At 53.3% G+C, this 18,151-nt stretch overlaps 1 protein-coding gene across 1 annotated transcript in view; it reads right to left on the reverse strand.

Annotated features, from left to right (window-relative positions):
* The window catches only part of TP73 (tumor protein p73), a 110,554-nt gene that overhangs the window by 38,159 nt on the left and 54,244 nt on the right, over window positions 1–18,151 (reverse strand). The window contains exon 4 of the mRNA XM_075906809.2: window positions 13,230–13,475. Within this exon, the coding sequence (XP_075762924.2) occupies window positions 13,230–13,475 (246 nt within the window). The remainder of the gene's footprint in view (window positions 1–13,229; window positions 13,476–18,151) is intronic.

An 18,151-nucleotide genomic window follows, 5' to 3' on the forward strand; every position in this document is an offset into this window, starting at 1 on the left:
TGCCCAGCTGATTAGCAGATCACCCACAGCCTCCTGCAGCTGGCAGCAAATGTTTCTAAGGGTGGTGCACATCTGTACATGCCTTGGTGCACAGAACAAAATTTATTCCGTCCATTGATGGGAAAAAAATTAGAGGGATCATTGTTCCAAGGTGCTGCAAGAGCCTGAGAGGGCAATTAGGGCGTGAATGCTTCCCCTGATATGTGTCCCTTCTCCACGGCACGGTGCTTTCCAGGGGGGTTTGGTATTTTCCAGGTTGGATTGGAAAAGGCGCTTGCAAGCCAGAGAGCGGATTATTGGGGAAGGGCCTTGTGGCAAAGAATGACACTTCTGGTTCCCGCAGTGGCCCCACTCCCTAGAACCGTGCCTGGGGTGTTACCTTGCTCCTCGTGCCCGAGAGAGGCCTCCTGGCTGAGGACAGAGCCGCCCTTGTGCCATGCTATCCTGGCTTGCAACGCGCTGCGAGCGGAGGTTCTTTGCCGAGCATGCCCTACGTGCCCACCTTCCGCACAGCTCTCCCGCAAAGGGGCGGCGCGCTCCAGGGTGTGAATGGCAGGTGCACCGTGGGTCATTTGCCCTCTCCCGCCAAGCCTGGGTCCCCACATGGAAGCAAATGGATTGAGGCTTTGCTCCAGGACGGCACAGCCTATGTTCCTAAGCAGGAGGCCAAGCGTCCTTGCATCATCATGCACTGGACACACACCTGTAAGGACACAGCCTGGATTCAGGAATCTGTACTTGGCCAGGATACTCAGGAGCCAGGAAGGAATGTGGGGACATCTCAAGCTTTATAGGGAACTGCAGACTCTGTGCACAGAGCAAATGTTGGCCCATCCCCCTTTTCTATACGCTTTCAGTGGCAGGGGAGATCCCTCTTGTGAACGCGATTTCAAACCTCAGCAGGAAACTTTGTGGAGTTTGGAGTGTGGGAGAAAGGCTGATCAGTTGCAGGCTGCCAGGTAACTAGAGAAGGCTCCATCTTACTCCACAGGAATCTCTGCATTTTGCTACTGAAGTCAGGGGAGGCCCTAGAGAAATTGCCGGATTCGGGTTTGGACAGGTGAGCAAATGGCCCCCCAAATTCCTGCATTTCAGCCAGTGGCACTAGGGGGAAATCTAAGGAGCCTCGTAAATAAACAAGATTTTAAACAATAGCTGGAGAGTAAAACACGGGGAGCAGCCAACCAGCCATTCACTAGCAGAGCAAATGTCAGCTTCCTGCTACAGGCCCCCAAATATGTGGGCTCACGGTAAGAGCCAGTCTCTGCTCCCAAAGAAATGGCAATTGAAATAGGCAGGCAGGAAAAAGGAGCGAGTTTTATCCCCATTCTGCAGATGGGCCACCGAGACCTAGAGCAACAAGTGGCATGCCCAAGGTTACTCAGTGAGTTGTGGCAGAGCTGGGAACTGACTGAGATCTCCAGTCCCTGAACTATAAAACTATCCTCCCTCCAAACCAATGAAGATGGCAACCCACAGGTAAAATTGCGCCCCCTCCCCCCCCAAGCCAGCCAGCACTAGAATTCACGGAGTGTATGAGACTGTCACTAATCTGCTCTAATATAGAAGGAAAAATGCTGATTCATCCCAGATAGCAGCAGAAAACACAGCAGGCAACCAGCCTTCCAGATGGGATCAACACACCCCTCCTTAGAAAACACACCCTGCTGAACCCAGACTGTTACAGTCCAGTGGGCTGGAAGACCCGCCCCCCTCCCGCACCCCCCCCACACATGGTGGGGAACCTTTGTGGGTTGGGGGCTGTTAACCCACAGAAAAACCAGTCAGGAGTCGCACACAAGTGAGAAGCCGAAAACAAAACAAAAACCCAACCCCTCCCCAGAAAGACCCTCCCCCACGTTCCCCTCACACCAGAGCCGGGGGGGGGGGGTCCAGGCTACTAGACTTTGTGTGCTCCACCCAGATAGAGGGGCAGCAGAGGGGCTGCAGCACCCGCACGGGCTCCCCAGTGCTGGGGTGGGGGGAGCCCTGAGCCTCGGGGGCCAGATCCAGGCAAGCCGGCAGCTGCACCCGGCTCCCGGGCCTGAGGTCCCCCAGCTCTGCTGTAAAGGTTCTGGCATCACTCCGTGTTCCTCTGGGGTGGTGAAGCTGCTGGTTGGGAGAGGGGCCGGGAAAGGGAGGTCCATGGCCTTTTGCACAGACTAGGTGCCAGGCAGGTGCATGGGTGAAACGTCTGCAGCTGGGCACGTCATCCGGGCCAGAGCGGGGCCCACCTAGATCATGGGAGGAGACAGAAATTCCTCCTTCACAGCCCGTGCCACCCAAGGGCTCTTGGGCCAGCCAGCCTGGGGCCAGCACACGCCAACTCCGCTGCAGCCGTTGCCATCAGGGTACCGAGGCCGGTCAAGCTGGGCTGGAATTGTGCGGAGGGATAGCCAATACACAGGCTGCCCCGGCAGAAGGCAGGATAAAGGGCGCCCTGATGGTGAGGTGGTGGGCGGGTTCCGGCGTGGCCTAGGGGATAGGGCGTTCGCCTGGGGAGGGGAGGGCAGTGTGACCGTGTGGGTCAGGGCCAGCGTCCTGCGCCAGGCAGGGCCCAGTGTGTAAAGAGGGGCAGAGGGAGCTAGAGGAAGGGCCAGTGAAAAGAGCCATGAAGCGACCGTGGCTCACCCCGGAGAAATCGGTGGCGTCGCGCTGGGTAGAGTGGGAACCGACCCAGGGCCTGTACGACATACAGAGGCCACTATCGTTATAGACAAGCGAGGCCACAGATTGGCCCACGGTCATGACCACGGCTGGGCCCCATTTGTGACCCCAGGAGCCGGGGGCAACGTCGCTCCTGTAAATCTGGCCCAGCCAGCCCTGCCAGGACAAGACGGGTGGTTGGGCCAAATCTGAGAGGCGGGGGCAGCATACGCGAGGGTCGCTTGGGCCCAGGTCTCCTCTGTCTGTCCCGGAGGCAGAGGGGGCGAGTGGGTCTGTCAGTGCAGAATGGAACAGGCTGCTTGTTGCGAGCGCACAATGTGCGTTTCCTTCTTGGCAACCACACGTGGGTTTTAAATGGCACAAAACCGCACCACACACCTCTGACTAATGCGAGTGGGCAGGCCGGGGCCGCCCACTGCCCCGCTCATGGAACGCCACGACCAGGCCGAGGCTCAAGCTCCCCCGTTACCCAGGCTTCAGACTCAGGTCTGTTTGCCATTGGATGAGAGACGGACACAGGGGGGCGATTTTTATAAGCCCCAGAATGTGCATGGAAAAGTGAAGCAGGAAGCTCGTCCTGCATTTCGGCGCGTCCCTGCACCTGCACAGCTGTGGAAATCCGGCCTGGGCTTTCTGGGACCGCTGCTGAATGAGACATTTGGGACTTTCTGTGGCTGCCACCTATGTAACAAGCTCCTGCCCCTCCACTGACGTCAATCGGCCAGGCCAGGCTGCCGTTACTGGCCTCAGGTGTAACACAGGGTGAATGGGGTGTGCTAAGGCTCGAGAAGATTTGGCTGGAGCGCTGCTAATTTACCGCCACCCCGTCTAACTGGGCTTCGCCGGCAGCATCGAGGAGGGAGAATTCCCTCTTCATGCTAAACTGCGAGAGGCACCGGTCCATGCATTCCGTCAGCCTCTGAGATAATGCAACCGATACCACGGTCATGTTGGAACAGCCTACGGCTCCAGCGTCTTCCCCAGGCCTGCCCAAATAGCTCTTCCATGCACGCCGTGGGCTTTCTCCCCCATCCCCTGGTATCTGGGGCTCACGGAGCATGCGCCATGCCCAGCCGGAGCCCACGGAAAGGCTCCCGTTGACATCCGTGGACTGGATCAGGGCCCTGCTGCTTTCCAACTTCTGCCCTTCCAGGCTCTCCCCGCGCTTTCGCCCAGGGGGGTTGCTCTTCAACGGCTCCCAGAGCTCTGAGGCAGAGCGTGATCTGACTTAGAGCCGCAGCCCTTCCGAAGGGGCCTTTGGCACCCCGCTGGGCGTTCCGCCTCCTTAGCAAACTCCTGGCATGGCTCCTTATTTCCTCCTGCTGCCACCAGAGGGAAACGTACTTTTGCCATTGTCTGTGTACCGTACAGAGTATTGCAGATGATGATTAGCACCGGATCAGCCAGCCTTTGAGACACACACGTTTTCGGCCATCTTCCCTTCTCTCAGGCCCAAATCCAATATTTTGAGTTCCCGGCCCTCCCTATCCCCTGCCCTCACACCGATGCAGTAAGTAATCCAGCTGTGAAATCGGCAAAGCGCTCTCTTAGGCTCCTATCCCATGCCTGTCCCTGTGGTATTGAACGGACTTCACGGGGGGTGGGGGGGGTGCACTGGACTTGTAGTGGGTCACTAGGTCCCTCGCTATTCATCTTGGCAGGAGGGATTTCCTATCCCTGCCAGGCTGATGCCTCGTCCCAGCCTTGAATCTCTCCAGTCAAGGGTCACAGTCTCTCTTGGCAACTTGGCTCCATTCCCTGTACTGTGCTTGAAACAACAGGGCTATGTCTAGACTGGCATGATTTTCCGCAAATGCTTTTGAAGGAAAAGTTTTCCGTTAAAAGCATTTGCGGAAAAGAGCATCTAGATTGGCACGGATGCTTTTGCGCAAAAGCACTTTTTGCGGAAAAGCGTCCGTGCCAATCTAGACGCGCTTTTGCGCAAAAAAGCCCCGATCGCCATTTTAGCCATCGGGGCTTTTTTGCGCAAAACAAATCTGAGCTGTCTACACTGGCCCTCTTGCGCAAATGATTTGCGCAAGAGGGCTTTTGCCTGAACGGGAGCAGCATAGTATTTCCGCAAGAAGCACTGATTTCAGACAGTAGGAAGTCAGTGCTTTTGTGGAAATTCAAGCGGCCAGTGTAGACAGCTGGCAAGTTTTTCTGCAAAAGCGGCTGATTTTCCGGAAAAACTGGCCAGTCTAGACACAGCCCATAAGTGAAGTGGGCTGTAAATCCACCCTGTGCCTACACCCAGACATCAGTCCTGCGCTGCTCCATTTCATTTGGAGGGCTGGCCAGTTTCTAGCTTCAGAGCGGCAGCTTGGTCACCAGCGGAGGCCTGGGGTGAACATCGTCTTCCTTCCTCCAGTAACCCCCCCTCCAGGAGGACCACGATGGAAAGTTACACCTTCCCTGCCAGAGAGGGGGGCTGATTCTCTCTTGCCGTGTGCAGCCACGTACAGCTGGGCGAAGAGAGAGCCACGTGCTAGCGTAAACCATTAGCAAGGCCGGGCTCTGGAAAATCAGGCCCACAATGCTAGACTGGACGGACCCTCTGTTCTGGTTCATCAGCTGTGTGGAGGGAGGTGGCTTGATTCCTAGGGCTCTTTTGCAGGCAGGCCGCAGGAGGCAAAGACCCTATTAACAGTTCTGCTGGCTTTGGCGAGGATGCTAACGTTTTCAGGGGGGAGGGGAAGCAGCAGCCCTTCAGAAATAGTCCTTGAGAAAAATACTAATTATCTATCAGTTACCAGCTGGCTGGCGTGGCAAGGGGGGTGAATGTGAGAAAACCGCCGAGATCGGCTCCCAGCTCCGGCATGTACAGGCAGCGCCACGAAACGGAGAGTCCTGACAGCTTCCCACAAGCAGGTAGACGCCCTGCATGCCCTGTCTTGTTCAGCAGCAGATCCGTTCCCTTCCTCCCACCCCAGGAAACAGGCCAGCACAGGGGCCTCTCAAGGCACAGCAACAAAATCTCATTTTCAGGGTCTGTCCCCCCTCGTGGCCCTCTGCTGACGAAGAGATTGTTAGAAAAGCAGCCCGGCGCCAGGGTGTTGCACAAAACACACCAATGACTTTATCCCAGGAGCACTGTACTAAGAGACAGAAACCACGACTGCTTTGCGGAGAGACAGGCTCGAGCCGGGATGACAGTGGATGAGAAGCTGGCTATGAGTCAACACTGTGCTCTTGTAGCCAAAAAGGCTAACGGCATATTGGGGTGCATTAGGAGGAGCATTGCCAGCAGATCTAGGGAAGTGATTATTCCCCTTTATTGGGCACTGGTGAGGCCACATCCGGCGTATTGCGTCCAGTTCTGGGGCCCCCACTATAGAAAGAATGTGGACGCAATGGAGAGGGTCCAGTGGAGGGCGACCAAAATGATGAGGGGGCTGGAGCAACCTACGAGGAGAGGCTGAGGGATTTGGGCTTATTTAGAAGAGTGAGGGGGGATTTGAGAGCAGCCTTCAACTCCCTGAAGGGAGGTTCCAAGGAGGATGGAGAGAGGCTGTTCTCAGTGGTGACAGATGACAGAACAAGGAGCAATGGGCTCAAGTTACACTGGGGGAGGGCTAGGTTGGATATTTGGAAAAACAATTTCACTAGGAGGGGGGAAGCGCTGGGCAGGGTTCCCTAGAGAGCTGGTGGAATCTCCATCCCTGGAGGTATTTAAGTCCTGGCTTGATGAAGCCCTGGCTGGGATGATTGAGTTGGGTTGGTCCTGCTTTGGGCAGGGGTTGGGCTCAATGCCTCCTGAGGTCTCTTCTATGACTCTGTTTCTAAGGGTACGTCTACACTGCATGGCTATCTTGGGATGCCAGAGGTACCCTGAAATAGCTACCCCCATCTATACAAGCCGCCCATTATTTCAAAATATTTTTGACATAACGGGCGTGGTATTTCACCGTCCTGGTAAACCTCGTTGCACGAGGGATAAGAGATGGCTCGAAATAGCGCGTTATTTCAAAATGTGGTGCTGTGTAGATGCACCCGACTTCAAAATAATCTATAGAGTCGAAGCACAAATAGCACAAATAGATTCATAGCACAAATTGCATATCTTATTTTGAGTTTAAGATGCTGTGTAGACGTACCCTAAGGGGGTCAGTTCACAGGACAGGCACGCCTGATTCACACATCTTCTGCGGGACATTCCTGTTGGGAAGCCCTATAGCAACATTTTCTGACCCACATATGCCCTCAGTTTGCAACTGCAGCCTTGGTCCATTGCTCCCTTTCCTAGACTGATACATTCACGGATTTTAAGGGATGAATTACAATGCAATCTAACCTCCACTGCATAGGCAAGGGAACCTTACTAGCAATTCCTTCACTGACCCCATACTTTATGCTTGAGCTAGAGTTTATCTTTCAAAAGATAGCCAGCCTAACGGAGCTGCTCCAAGTACCGGAGAAACACATCCCTTGGTGAGTTATTCCTATGGTGAGTTATTCTCACTGCTAAGGATTTGCACCTTATTTCTAGTCTGATTTTGTCTGTCCTCAGCTTCCAAGCTTTGGCTCTCGTGTTTTTAAGCCAAGACAAAAAAGCCATGTACAGCCCAAAATCTTCTTCCCTGCGAGTACCTAAACGTGCACAACTTTTAGTGTGTGGTAGCAGGCTCCACAGGGCCACTTGGTGTGCAGCAAGTTGGTCATTGTAGGTTTCAACTCTGCCTTGCTGTGCACTTGACCCCTGTGTAGAGATGCTCTCAGGCCAGTGCCTTGCAGAAGTAAGTATAGTATGTCAACACAGCAACCTTTAGCAGCCAAACTTGTGTTCTCATCAAAACACAACATCAAGGACCTATTGATTAGACTGTTTTCCATAAATCCATATTGACGGGTATTCATTATGTTATCACCTTTTCATTCTTAATGATTGTGTCCCCTTTCAGCCTATCCCATGATTATGCCCAGTATCACTGTCTGGGTAACTAGCCAATAGGTTCTTTGATCATTCACTCCAGTCCATTGCTCCAAGATTTGTTAAAAAAATAATGTCTGTGAATCAGAGAGCTCGCTGGGCAAATCTAGTCCTGTTGATTTTAAAATGTTTAACTTTTAATAGTTGTTGTTTACAATCCTTCCTTGTACTGATGGCGTAGAAAACATTTCTTTATCATGATAAGACATGAAAATATGTTGCTTCTTTCTGAATACAGAACAGAACTATTTGTTGAGTTGTTGAGTACTTGTCCGCACCATGATCGATAGTTTTACCATATTTTTTAGTATCAGATTTACAGCATTATTTATTTGTTCCTGATATAGTTAAAGAAATCTTTCTTACTGTCCTCAATCCCACTGGCCAGAGATTTTTCACTGATAACTTTAGCTTCTCTTAACAATCGTCTGCATTACCTAAATTCTGATTAGTACTCTCAATATTTTTGTTTTCCAAATTTTCCATATACTTATATATAATGATTTATTACTTCACCTTTCCTCATAATAGGATATTTTTTAAACCAACAAAGCCTTTTATTGTGAATATGGAATTGTGTGTGGGGGGGGGGGAGGGAGGGGGGGAGATTAGGCATCTAAAAAGTGTTCTTAAACAATTCACAATTATCATTCACAATTTTGTGTTTAAATATGTCCTGTCACTCAGTTTTGCTCATAATTGTTTTCAGCTTTAAGAAACTGGACATTTACCAGTACTACGTACAGATGACACTGGTCAAGACAATATGGTGTTTGTACATAGCAAGTGAAATTCAAGTATGATCACTTGATTTATTTGTGATCATTTTTTGGTACAAACACTCCTTCTCCAGATTTGTATCTAGCAGGGCACTAACACATGTAATCTAGTGGAGAGAAAACAGACCTGGAAAATAATCTCGTTCTTGCTCGCTTTGGCAATACAGCTGATTTTGGAACCAAGTATCTCCCACGAGTTCCACTGTACAAAATACAGGGAAAGTAGAGGCCGGATTCTGGTCTCACACAGGTTTCACCTGGTGTAACTATAGAGACATTAGTGGTGCCACTACAAATGGACTTACATGGAGCATGTGAGAGTAGAATCAGGCCTTGTCTATCCCACATATTCCCTCTGACACTGCAATATCCAAGTGCCTACAACCTCCTGGAGGCTAATTTCCAAATGGTACAAATGAGCCGTGAGCCCTTTCAAAGGTTAAAACTGGCGTGAGCACTGCAATGCACAACGAGGAATGACGATTTGGGGTTTCCAAACATGAGAACTAGCCTCTCTTGTCAGCCATTCCCCCTCCCGACAGACCAGCTTCGTGCCTAGTGTAAGGGCACAATAAACTGGCATTGCAGCCAACCCACTGTGATACGATGAAACAGTCTGAGACTGGAAAATAATCTCTTGCTTTGAACAGAAAATACAAAATTCCACAGTTGCGCCATTCTGTCAATGAGATGGAGATGCAGTCTGGGGTAGGCTGAACCTCTCTAGTCTGGCACCCTTGGGACCTGACCGGTGCTGAACTAGAGAATTTGCCAAACCACCGGAGGTCAATACTGTGTAGCAGCATCACCCCCTTCCACTGCTTACTTGACTCACACAACACCGAGAGCCAGGACTGGTGGCTATAAACACATTTTATGGGACCGCAGGAAACTTGGCTGCACCCATGATGAGCAGACAACTGGAGAACTCAAACCCTGCCAGACCACGGATGTTCCCAGACCAGAGAGTGCCAGATCAGAGAGGTTCAACTTGTACTTCATTCTAATCTAAGCAGAGTTCTACTGAACCTGAGCGGCATGCAAGCCGTTTCCACCGTGCTTCACAGGAGCAAGGGCGATCCGGATTTGGGTCATTTGTTCTGCATTTGTGCAAGGCCCAGCCACGACCCCAGTTTCCCGAACAGGACTCCATAATATCTGACGTGCTGAATCCATCCTAGCTTTGATGTGGAGCCCTCTGCATGATGGCAGAGGACTTTGGCAGCATAACCAGTGCTGTGGGCATGCCCATGCAGTACAGACATCATCAGGGAAGCTCAGAGAGCCCGGGTCTTTAGTGACGGAGAACAGGCTCCAGTCCCAGAACCAAAGAGCCCCCGATAACTGGGGACAGAACAGTCAGCAACACAGCCCATCGCAGCAGGAAAATGGCTCGTTCTGAAACACGAGGGAGGTGATGCAGTCGGCGGCTGTGGGCTGTACAGAGGAGCTCTGTGCACCTGTTCCGGTGCGGCTCCATCCTTAACTGAGGCAGCTGCCGGTGTGGGAAGGGAACGGCATCGGGTAGAAACACACTGGGTATGTTCCAGGCGTGTGACGGGGCGTCTTCCCCACACTGACCCTGTAAGGCTAAAACCCAGCCCCGGGAGAGGGCTGAGCGCAAAGTCCACAGCTGAGGCAGATGCAATTAGGGCCCAGCTGGGGGTTGTATAAATAAGGGTTCAGGAGAGAGGGGAGCAGGAGGGACCTGGCTGCCAGGGAAGCTGGAGGCTTCCTGATTTAGAGCAGGGCTGGGGAAAGGCCGGCGGAACTGGCCTGGCCTCGCTCCCAGGCTGCAAGGCCTGAGACAAGGCCTGAGGGTAGCAGGGTTGCAGGGAGACAGCCAGGGCAGGCAAAGGCAGCAGGCCCCCACCCCCCTGCCGATGCTGAGTGGCCAGTTCAGCTGCAGTTTGCCCCTGTGGCAGGGACTAGATGAACACTGGCCACGAGTCACTGAGACAAGGGGGGTGGAGGGGAATTGGGGGTTCCCTGGGAGGGGAGGACCCCAGAGTGCAGAGACTGATAAACACCCTTTCCCCCCGGAAGGGGACCGAGAGACACTGGCACGGGCCCTGCCGGAGGGCAGTGTCCTGAATAGGACCCCGCGGTCCGGGAGTGATGCAGGTCTGGAGCTGAAGGAAGGAGTGAGGATGCGGGGAGACGCCAGCCAGAGGGGGGGCGCCTTGGGAATGAGCTAATTCCCAGGGCTGCCAGCAGGAGGCGCTGTGGTGGTGAGTTGTGCCCCGCGACAAGGTGCAAATTTGAGAACTGGGAAAGGGCATTTTCCTAACAGCTCACTCCCTGGCGACCAGGCGGGTGCTTTCCCGGGATGCTCACGTACTGGACAGCTCCTGGGTTTGGGGGTGACTGTCAGGAGCGCTGTAGGAATGCAGGCGTTCATTCTCTGACATGCGGGCTCTGTCCCTGTCCCTGTCCCAGGGAATCCAGCCGGCGAGCACAGCCTGCACCGTCGCCAGCTTTTCATTGCCTCTCGAGAGCCGCATCGCTGGCGGGAAACACCAGACCAGGTAGGCTCCTGAGTCCCCCGAGGAAACGCTGAGTGAGTTTGCCTTTGCTCTTTGCTGCCAGGCTGATCGTTCGTGTCTCGCCTGCATCATCAGGGCTCGGGATGTCAAACGACAGGCATCAGGGCAGCTCTGTCTTTTGGATCGGACATACCCGTGTGCGATGAGCACGGGTTTGCACTCCCACCTCCCTGCGGGGGCTCGTGTGAGTGCCCGAGGAAGGAGAAATCTCAGAGCTGAGCCCTCTCACAGCACCTACGTTTGTTTCCCATGTGGCACCCCTTCTTTTCGAACGTCCCCACCAGGGAAGCAGGGTTTGGAGAGAAGATTTGTCCCAATCTGCCCCTTTGAGCTTACCTAGATGCTTCTCTGCCTCAGGGCACAGTCCTAAGCAGTGTGCCCTCAAACTTTTTCCATCCATGAGTGGAATAAATGTTGTGATGTGCATCAAGGCACATGCAGATGTGCACCATCAATAGAAATACATGCTGCCGGGTGGGTTGGGGTGGGGCGGGGAGCCCTGTGGATGCTCTGCCAGAAGCTGGGTGAATTTCAAATCTCCCCTGGGTGGCCACCCAAGCCCTCATCTTACAGGGAGCACTGGTCCTGAGTCCCTTCGCTACCTGTGCGATTCCACCCACCTTCACACTTCACTGAGGAACTTTTCTCCCTGAGGGAAGAGGAACAGGCTGGGGTTGTTTCTTACCCTCAAGGCCTAAAGCTAATTCCCAGACCTAATCCAGAGAGGTAGCCTCCTGTTAATCTGCGCTTCCCAGACCCGGCGAGGGCAGAGAGCACACAGACAGCCTGTCCGCTGAACTAGAAAGCTGGCCGGGTACATAGTCCAGCTCAGTGGAGCGGTGCTAGCTACACCACAGAATCTGGCCCTTCACGCCAAACCGTGGAGTAAGCCAGGATCCCTTTAAAACAGGCTGATTTCTGGCTTGCCTGAGAGGCTCTCTTGCTATCTTGCAACAGCTGCTGACGACTGAGGGGTCAGTCCCAAGCTGTAGGGATTTCCCGGGCGTTTGCGTGGTTTCCTTGCTGACACCAGCATCCACATCACTTGGCGTATCCTTGCCGGGGAGAATTCGGACGGGCACAGAGCGTGGCCAGTGCTACGGGGACTAGGAGAGAGGAGTTCCCTCCTCCAGCACTGGGCTGGGCATGCTTATACCTCAACCTGTATCCATGTGGCCTGCTCACCTGGGAACCCCGTGGCAGCGACCCCTTGCTGCTCTCCCTGCCCAGCTTCCCGGGGGCAAAGTGGCTGTGTAGAACGATCAAACAAGCTGCAGGGAGCCAGCTATTATCCGTTCCCCTTCTCTGCCACGCTCCCGCTAGGCTGTAGTCACTGTGTCCTTTCCATTCCAACACGCAGCAGCCGCCGCTGGAGGAGCGGCATGTACTGGACAGACAGGCACCGCACAGGAGCAGCCGCATTAAGCAGCCGGAAGGCAACTTTCTGTCCAGCATGAAAAGGCCTTTCACAAGAACGAAATATACCAGCCTCCAAACATCAACATCGGCATCACCCATAGGGCTCATGCATGTAGCTTATAATTTGCTATCAGCCCGTGACCCTATAGGAAACCCCTTTGCTCCCTTTATATGTCAGCTGTCTCCCCTCCGTCCTTATACCCTGGCAGGCATTTCCCTAGGGAAATGAATTCTGTCCCCCGAGCAATCTCTTTTCCCTGGTATGATTTGGGGTTCGGGATCTGAGTAGGGAATTTTTTCATGCTTCTGGAAAAAAGTCTTGGACAGAAATGTTTGACACATAAATAAGCATAAATCATTGTTTTCTGTATGGACCATGCGTCTGCAAAAGCCCCTAGGACAACCGAACCGCTGATGAGAAAAGCAGCACCCTTCATCTCCCTGCAGCCAGCGGCCGGCCTTTGGGGTACATGTAGGGATGGGTCTATGCAACTGTGGTATCGACTATCTACGGGCTACTCTGTTCTTTTTTCTCACTGTGTGACGGTGCGGGACGATACTGTGGTAGCTGCATGTTCCATCCTCAGGGCTCCTAGAGCTCCAGTGATTCACCGGCTCTTACGAACCGAAAGACACAATAACAGAATAAAAATCTTGGCTTCTACTGTGTCTGGAAACAAAGCCTGAAAAGAACCGGCCGCTATTCCCCTGAGTTTTGCTTGCCTGGCGTGTGTTACATGTGCTGCCTCTCAAGGTGACAGCCACACCTGGGGTAGTCCTCGGCGAAATGACCCCGCGCCAACGACGGGCTGGGGGCGGACTTGTGGCAAGCAGGGCGACCCACACGCATGCACCTCTCTCCCCAAGTCAAGAACTCATGCAACTTACTGTCCAAGTGGCGGACTTGGCGGTGCTGGATTGCTGGAAAGTCACCTCGAAGTGGTGGGGCCCGGGGTAGTCGGCGTTGGAGGGGATGACAGGAGCGGGGGACATGGCGTCAAAGGTCGAGCTGGGCTGCGAATAGGGAGAATGCGTTGGGACATTGGAGGGGTGCTCGGAGCTGTAAGGGCTGGTGGACGTTGCGCGGCTGCCGATGCTCTGATCCATGCTGCTGTTCAGCAAGTTAAACTGGGACTGGAGGAAGGGAAAAGGGGAGGAGGGAGGGGAAAAAAAAAAGACACCAGCCAGTTTAGAGACAATGAAACCTCAGCTACACTTCTCCAGGACTTCAGGTGTCCTGTTACAGCCTCTTTAAAGGGCCAGCGCACTGGGAAGTGAGCTGAGATCCCTCCTCCGGGTGGGTTTGTTTTTCACCACCTGTGAGAGGGCTAAACCTTGCACCTTGACATTACCCCCTTGTGTCAGCTTTGGCAGCCGGATGCCAAGCTTCCTGGATGGCCAGTGCCCTTAACAGGGTGAACCCCCTCTTTGGCTAGCAGGGAAAGGATCGCGCAGCTAGGCAGAGGCACGGCGGTGCTGTTTTCTGCTACTCCCCTTAGGGGAATGGCCAGAAAATGCCTAGAACATGATAATGATCCTCGAGGTCACCCTACAGAACACACCAATAGGGAATTCCACCATGGGGACAGAATCCTGCAGGACTGGGAAAGCGAGACAGGAAGGCTTCTCTCCTCTGCTAAGTTCTGAAGATGTTTAGAAGGATTTTGATAGATCCATCAGGGGCCTTTCTGTCAAGGCTCGTTCACTTCCATTTCGAATCTCAACACCTACACTTCATGTAGCACCAGATCAACCCTCCCTCTCCCCCCAACGCAGAGCCATACGCTCCGAAATATTGCATGGGAACCCCGGCCAAGAAACAAACTTTGCAAACAGCTCCTAACTTTCTAACGGGCTGAGCCAACCCTTCCGAATCCAGCCGTGCTAAACTGTGAGGGTCTGCTTCTCTTTTGTAGGTTGGGCCCAGCATAGGTGTAGAGAAGCCCCATTCCAGAAACTCAGCAATAGCCAGACTTTAGACAAGAAAGAAAGAAAGAAAGAAAGAAAGAAAGAAAGAAAGAAAGAAAGAAAGAAAGAAAGAAAGAAAGAAAGAAAGAAAGATTAGTAAAAAAAATCAGTTCTCAAGAGAAACTGATGCTGAAGCCTAGCGTTGAATGTACCTTCCAGCCTTTCTGATAATCTTTCCTCCCCTGGTTTGTTCATTGTCTGAGATGCCTGTGAGTAAACAAGGCCCATCTCCCGTGACTGCCCATCTCCTCTCCCCTCGGTCCCCCAATGAAGCCTGCGTGTATATGACTTTATTCCCACCGCAAATGCAGGATTTTGCTTCCCTGCAGGGAGAAGAAGCCAGGCTGGACGAGAGAGCCGAGTCCTCAAAACACACGTGTGCCTGGTTCTCAGAACCGAGCGCCCGCGTGTGTGGCGGAAAACTCTCCCTGCGGGCCATCCCCACTCCCTCCAGAGGAGCCACCTTGAACGAATTACATGGCTGCCTACGCTGCCCTGCCTTAGTACTGGTATCACATGTACCCAGCAAAGGCTTCTCCAGGGCTCCCCCCGCTGCAAAGAGCGGCCTTCACGCTGGGCCCCACCGCCTGGATCCATTGTTATCGGATCTGGGCAGCCCGGCGGGCGGTGGCCGGCTGCTCTGTGGAGACACACATCGAAGGGTAACAGAGGGAAGTAGTGTGGGCTGGGGACCCAAGTACAGGGCTGGAGTCGGGACTCCTGGGTTTGCCTCCTGTCCATCAACTAAATATGCTGAATCATTTGCTGTGGGGCCCGCCTGGTTTGCTGTGGGGCCCGCTTGTCACAACGGCTTGGTGATAACTGGTGAATTATGTTTGGTTGTATCATCATCCAAAGCACTGGAAGGCACCATATTGCTTCCTTCACGCCCGACTTTCCCTCCCCAGCTTCACGCCCCTTTCCTTCTTCCTTCCCCTTCTCCCAGACTGATTTCACTTTCCTCATTTTTTCCTGCCTGTTCCCATCAGAGAAGTGGCCCCGATTAGCCAAACTCTCCCTCCCGTGTCCCTCTCTTCCCGTTGCCTACACATCACAGGCCGACCATGCGCCACCCACCACCACTGACAGATGGAACGCCCACAGCCCAGCCGCAGCCCACGCAGAAGATCCTGAAAGATCACAGCGGCCCTAAACCAGGGGTGGGAACCTTTTCTGGGTCGGGGGCCGCTGACCCACAGAAAAACCAATTGGGAGCTGCACACAAGTGAGAAATGAAAAAAAAAGCTTCACTGCTGTGTCCCCCAGGTCCCCACATTGCTCCTCACATTCCCCTTGCACACCAGAGCTGAGGGTGGCTCAGGCTAGTAAATTTTGTCCGCTCCAGCCCTGTGGTGAGGCTGGCGTGCCAGCATGGGCTCTCCAATGCGGTGGGGGGGGCTGATCCTTGGGGGCCAGATCCAGGCAAGCCGGGGACCGCATCCAGCCCCTGGGCCTGAGGTTCCCCACCCAAAACTCAGCAAACTCGGACACACCTGTGGGTGAACCCGTCACGAGAATCCTGCTGCCCCCAAGGCAGCACCGACCACGCCAGGGCTGTCAGAAATTCAGGAGAAAACAACTTGGAAAAGTCTCAATCTGCAGGTCGCGGCAGCCGGCCCGGAGCCAGACAGCGACGTCGGTACATGTACATGCACGCTGCAAAACACGGCTTCTGGGCTCAGCCCAGGGGAAGCTTGGCAGCCTCCCAACAATGAAGTCAAAGGTAGACTTGAGCAAAGGCCACGACGGCTCCAGTGTGGAACAGAAGATGCTGCCAGGGGGGAAGGGGGGGCGCGCCAAGTAATGGTGAATGGCACAGACAGCTCTGGGATGTCTACGCGCCGCTCTGAGGGGGAGGGCTGTCTTTTCCCAGCCACGTGGCCTTTGGGCACCTCGTGCTTGAACCTGCAAAGGGCTGAGCCACCGGTTCCTTTCCCAGGCCTCCTGCACCGGGTCTGTTCTGCCCTCCAGGATTCTGGAGGGAGGACGCGACGGGCCGCTGCGTTCCGTTCCATACGCCCACCCACTCCAATACAGTGCGCACAGCTACCCAGATCGGGGGGTGGGACTTCCTGTGCAAAGACGCAATTGCTGGACAACGGCAAGGCCTCGTGATCACTGTGAGGCAGAGGCGGGGTTCGCTGGAGGCTCCTTCACATCAGGCACCGCCCTGAATCATCTGTGGGGACGGAATGTAGGACGTCCCGCATCAGGAGCGACTGCCGCGGGTCCTGAAGGACGCCTCTACTGCTAGCTGTAGATCAGCCACTCCCCCGATGGATCAGCCACCAGACGAGTCCGTGGGCAGTGGGTGAATGTAGGATTGGGGGAGGCAAGCCCCCGACTTGCCCCTTCTGTCCCCAGGCTCCCTCCGCCCCCCCCCCCCCCCCCCCCCGCTCCAGCATTTGGGAGCCCTCAGTAGTGGTCCAGGCCATACACCGCTATCTTCCTGTAGGGTTGGAGCACACAGAATCTACTAGCTTGGACCCCCCAGGCTCTGGTGTGTGAGGGGAATGAGGGGACTGTCTTTCTCCTCAATCGGGGGCCATGTCAGTTTTTTGTTTTTTGTTTTTTGTTTTTTTGTTGCTTGTCACTTGTGTGCGGCCCCTGACTGATTTTTCTGTGGGTCAGTAGCCACCAACCCCAAAATGGTTCCCCACCTCTGTTCTAAAACCTAGATGATTCCTAATGTGTCGGAACAGCTGCAATCTGGAGAAACAGAGGTCTGCCCATCCAAAGAATAGGGACCAGGAAAAATAGGGCAGAATACAACCACTACTGCTGCCAATTCAGACCACCAAATGAGCTTTATGGAACAGATGTTGCCAACCACACCTCATCATAGACCTCAGGTGCTCAGAAACTATGCAGACAGGGCCGGTATTAGCTGCAAATAGATCATTATATCCTGCTCCTTAAAGCAGTGGAAAACTCCTGTTGATTTCACAGCATTTCACCAGAACAGGACAAAAGATCCTTTGCTTAAATGAGAGCGTCCCCAGTTTCTCTCTCTCTCTGGTAGGAGAGGCATGCATGCACCCAGGGCATAAGACAGCCTCAGAATCAGGGTGAATCTGGATGCAATGAACCTGTGTGTGGGATCACACAGGAAAAGAAAGTAAAACTCTTAAATACAAAAATATCCAGGCGAGGGCTGGAGAGAACACCTCACGCCTGCCCGACGGGCTAAACCATGGCGCCACAGACTTCTTCTTGTTGTTGTTTATTGCTCAGATTCGTCATGGCATTAAAGCTGCTTTCCAGAGCGAAAGCGTTGGTTACTTTGGGGAAATAGCGTCATTTCCCCCAAGGCAAATGTCTTACAACGTTAAGAGACTGATGCCCTGAGAAGGGAGGGAATTTTATCTGGTAAAAGTTGGAATTTACTGAGGGAAAGAGCCACACTGTTTGTTCAAACAAAAGACAGGACTATGCAGCACTTTAAAGACTAACAAGATGGTTTATTAGGTGATGAGCTTTCGTGGGCCAGACCCACTTCCTCAGATCAAATAGTGGAAGACAATTGTCACAACCATATATACCAAAGGATACAATTTAAAAAAATGAACACATATGAAAAGGACAAATCAAAGTTCAGAACAGAGGGAGGATGGGAGGAGAGTAAATGTCTGTGAGCTAATGATATTAGAGGTGATAATTGGGGAAGCTATCTTTGTAATGGGGAAGATAATTAGCATCTTTGTTAAGACCCTGGCAGCCCACAAAAGCTCATCACCTAATAAACCATCTTGTTAGTCTTTAAAGTGCTACATAGTCCTGTATTTTGTTTCCGCTACACCAGACTAACAGGGCTGCATCTCTATTACTGTTTGTTCAAGACA

Source organism: Pelodiscus sinensis, chromosome 24 (assembly GCF_052426305.1).
Source record: "Pelodiscus sinensis isolate ZL-2025 chromosome 24, ASM5242630v1, whole genome shotgun sequence".
Lineage (NCBI taxonomy): Eukaryota > Metazoa > Chordata > Testudines > Trionychidae > Pelodiscus > Pelodiscus sinensis.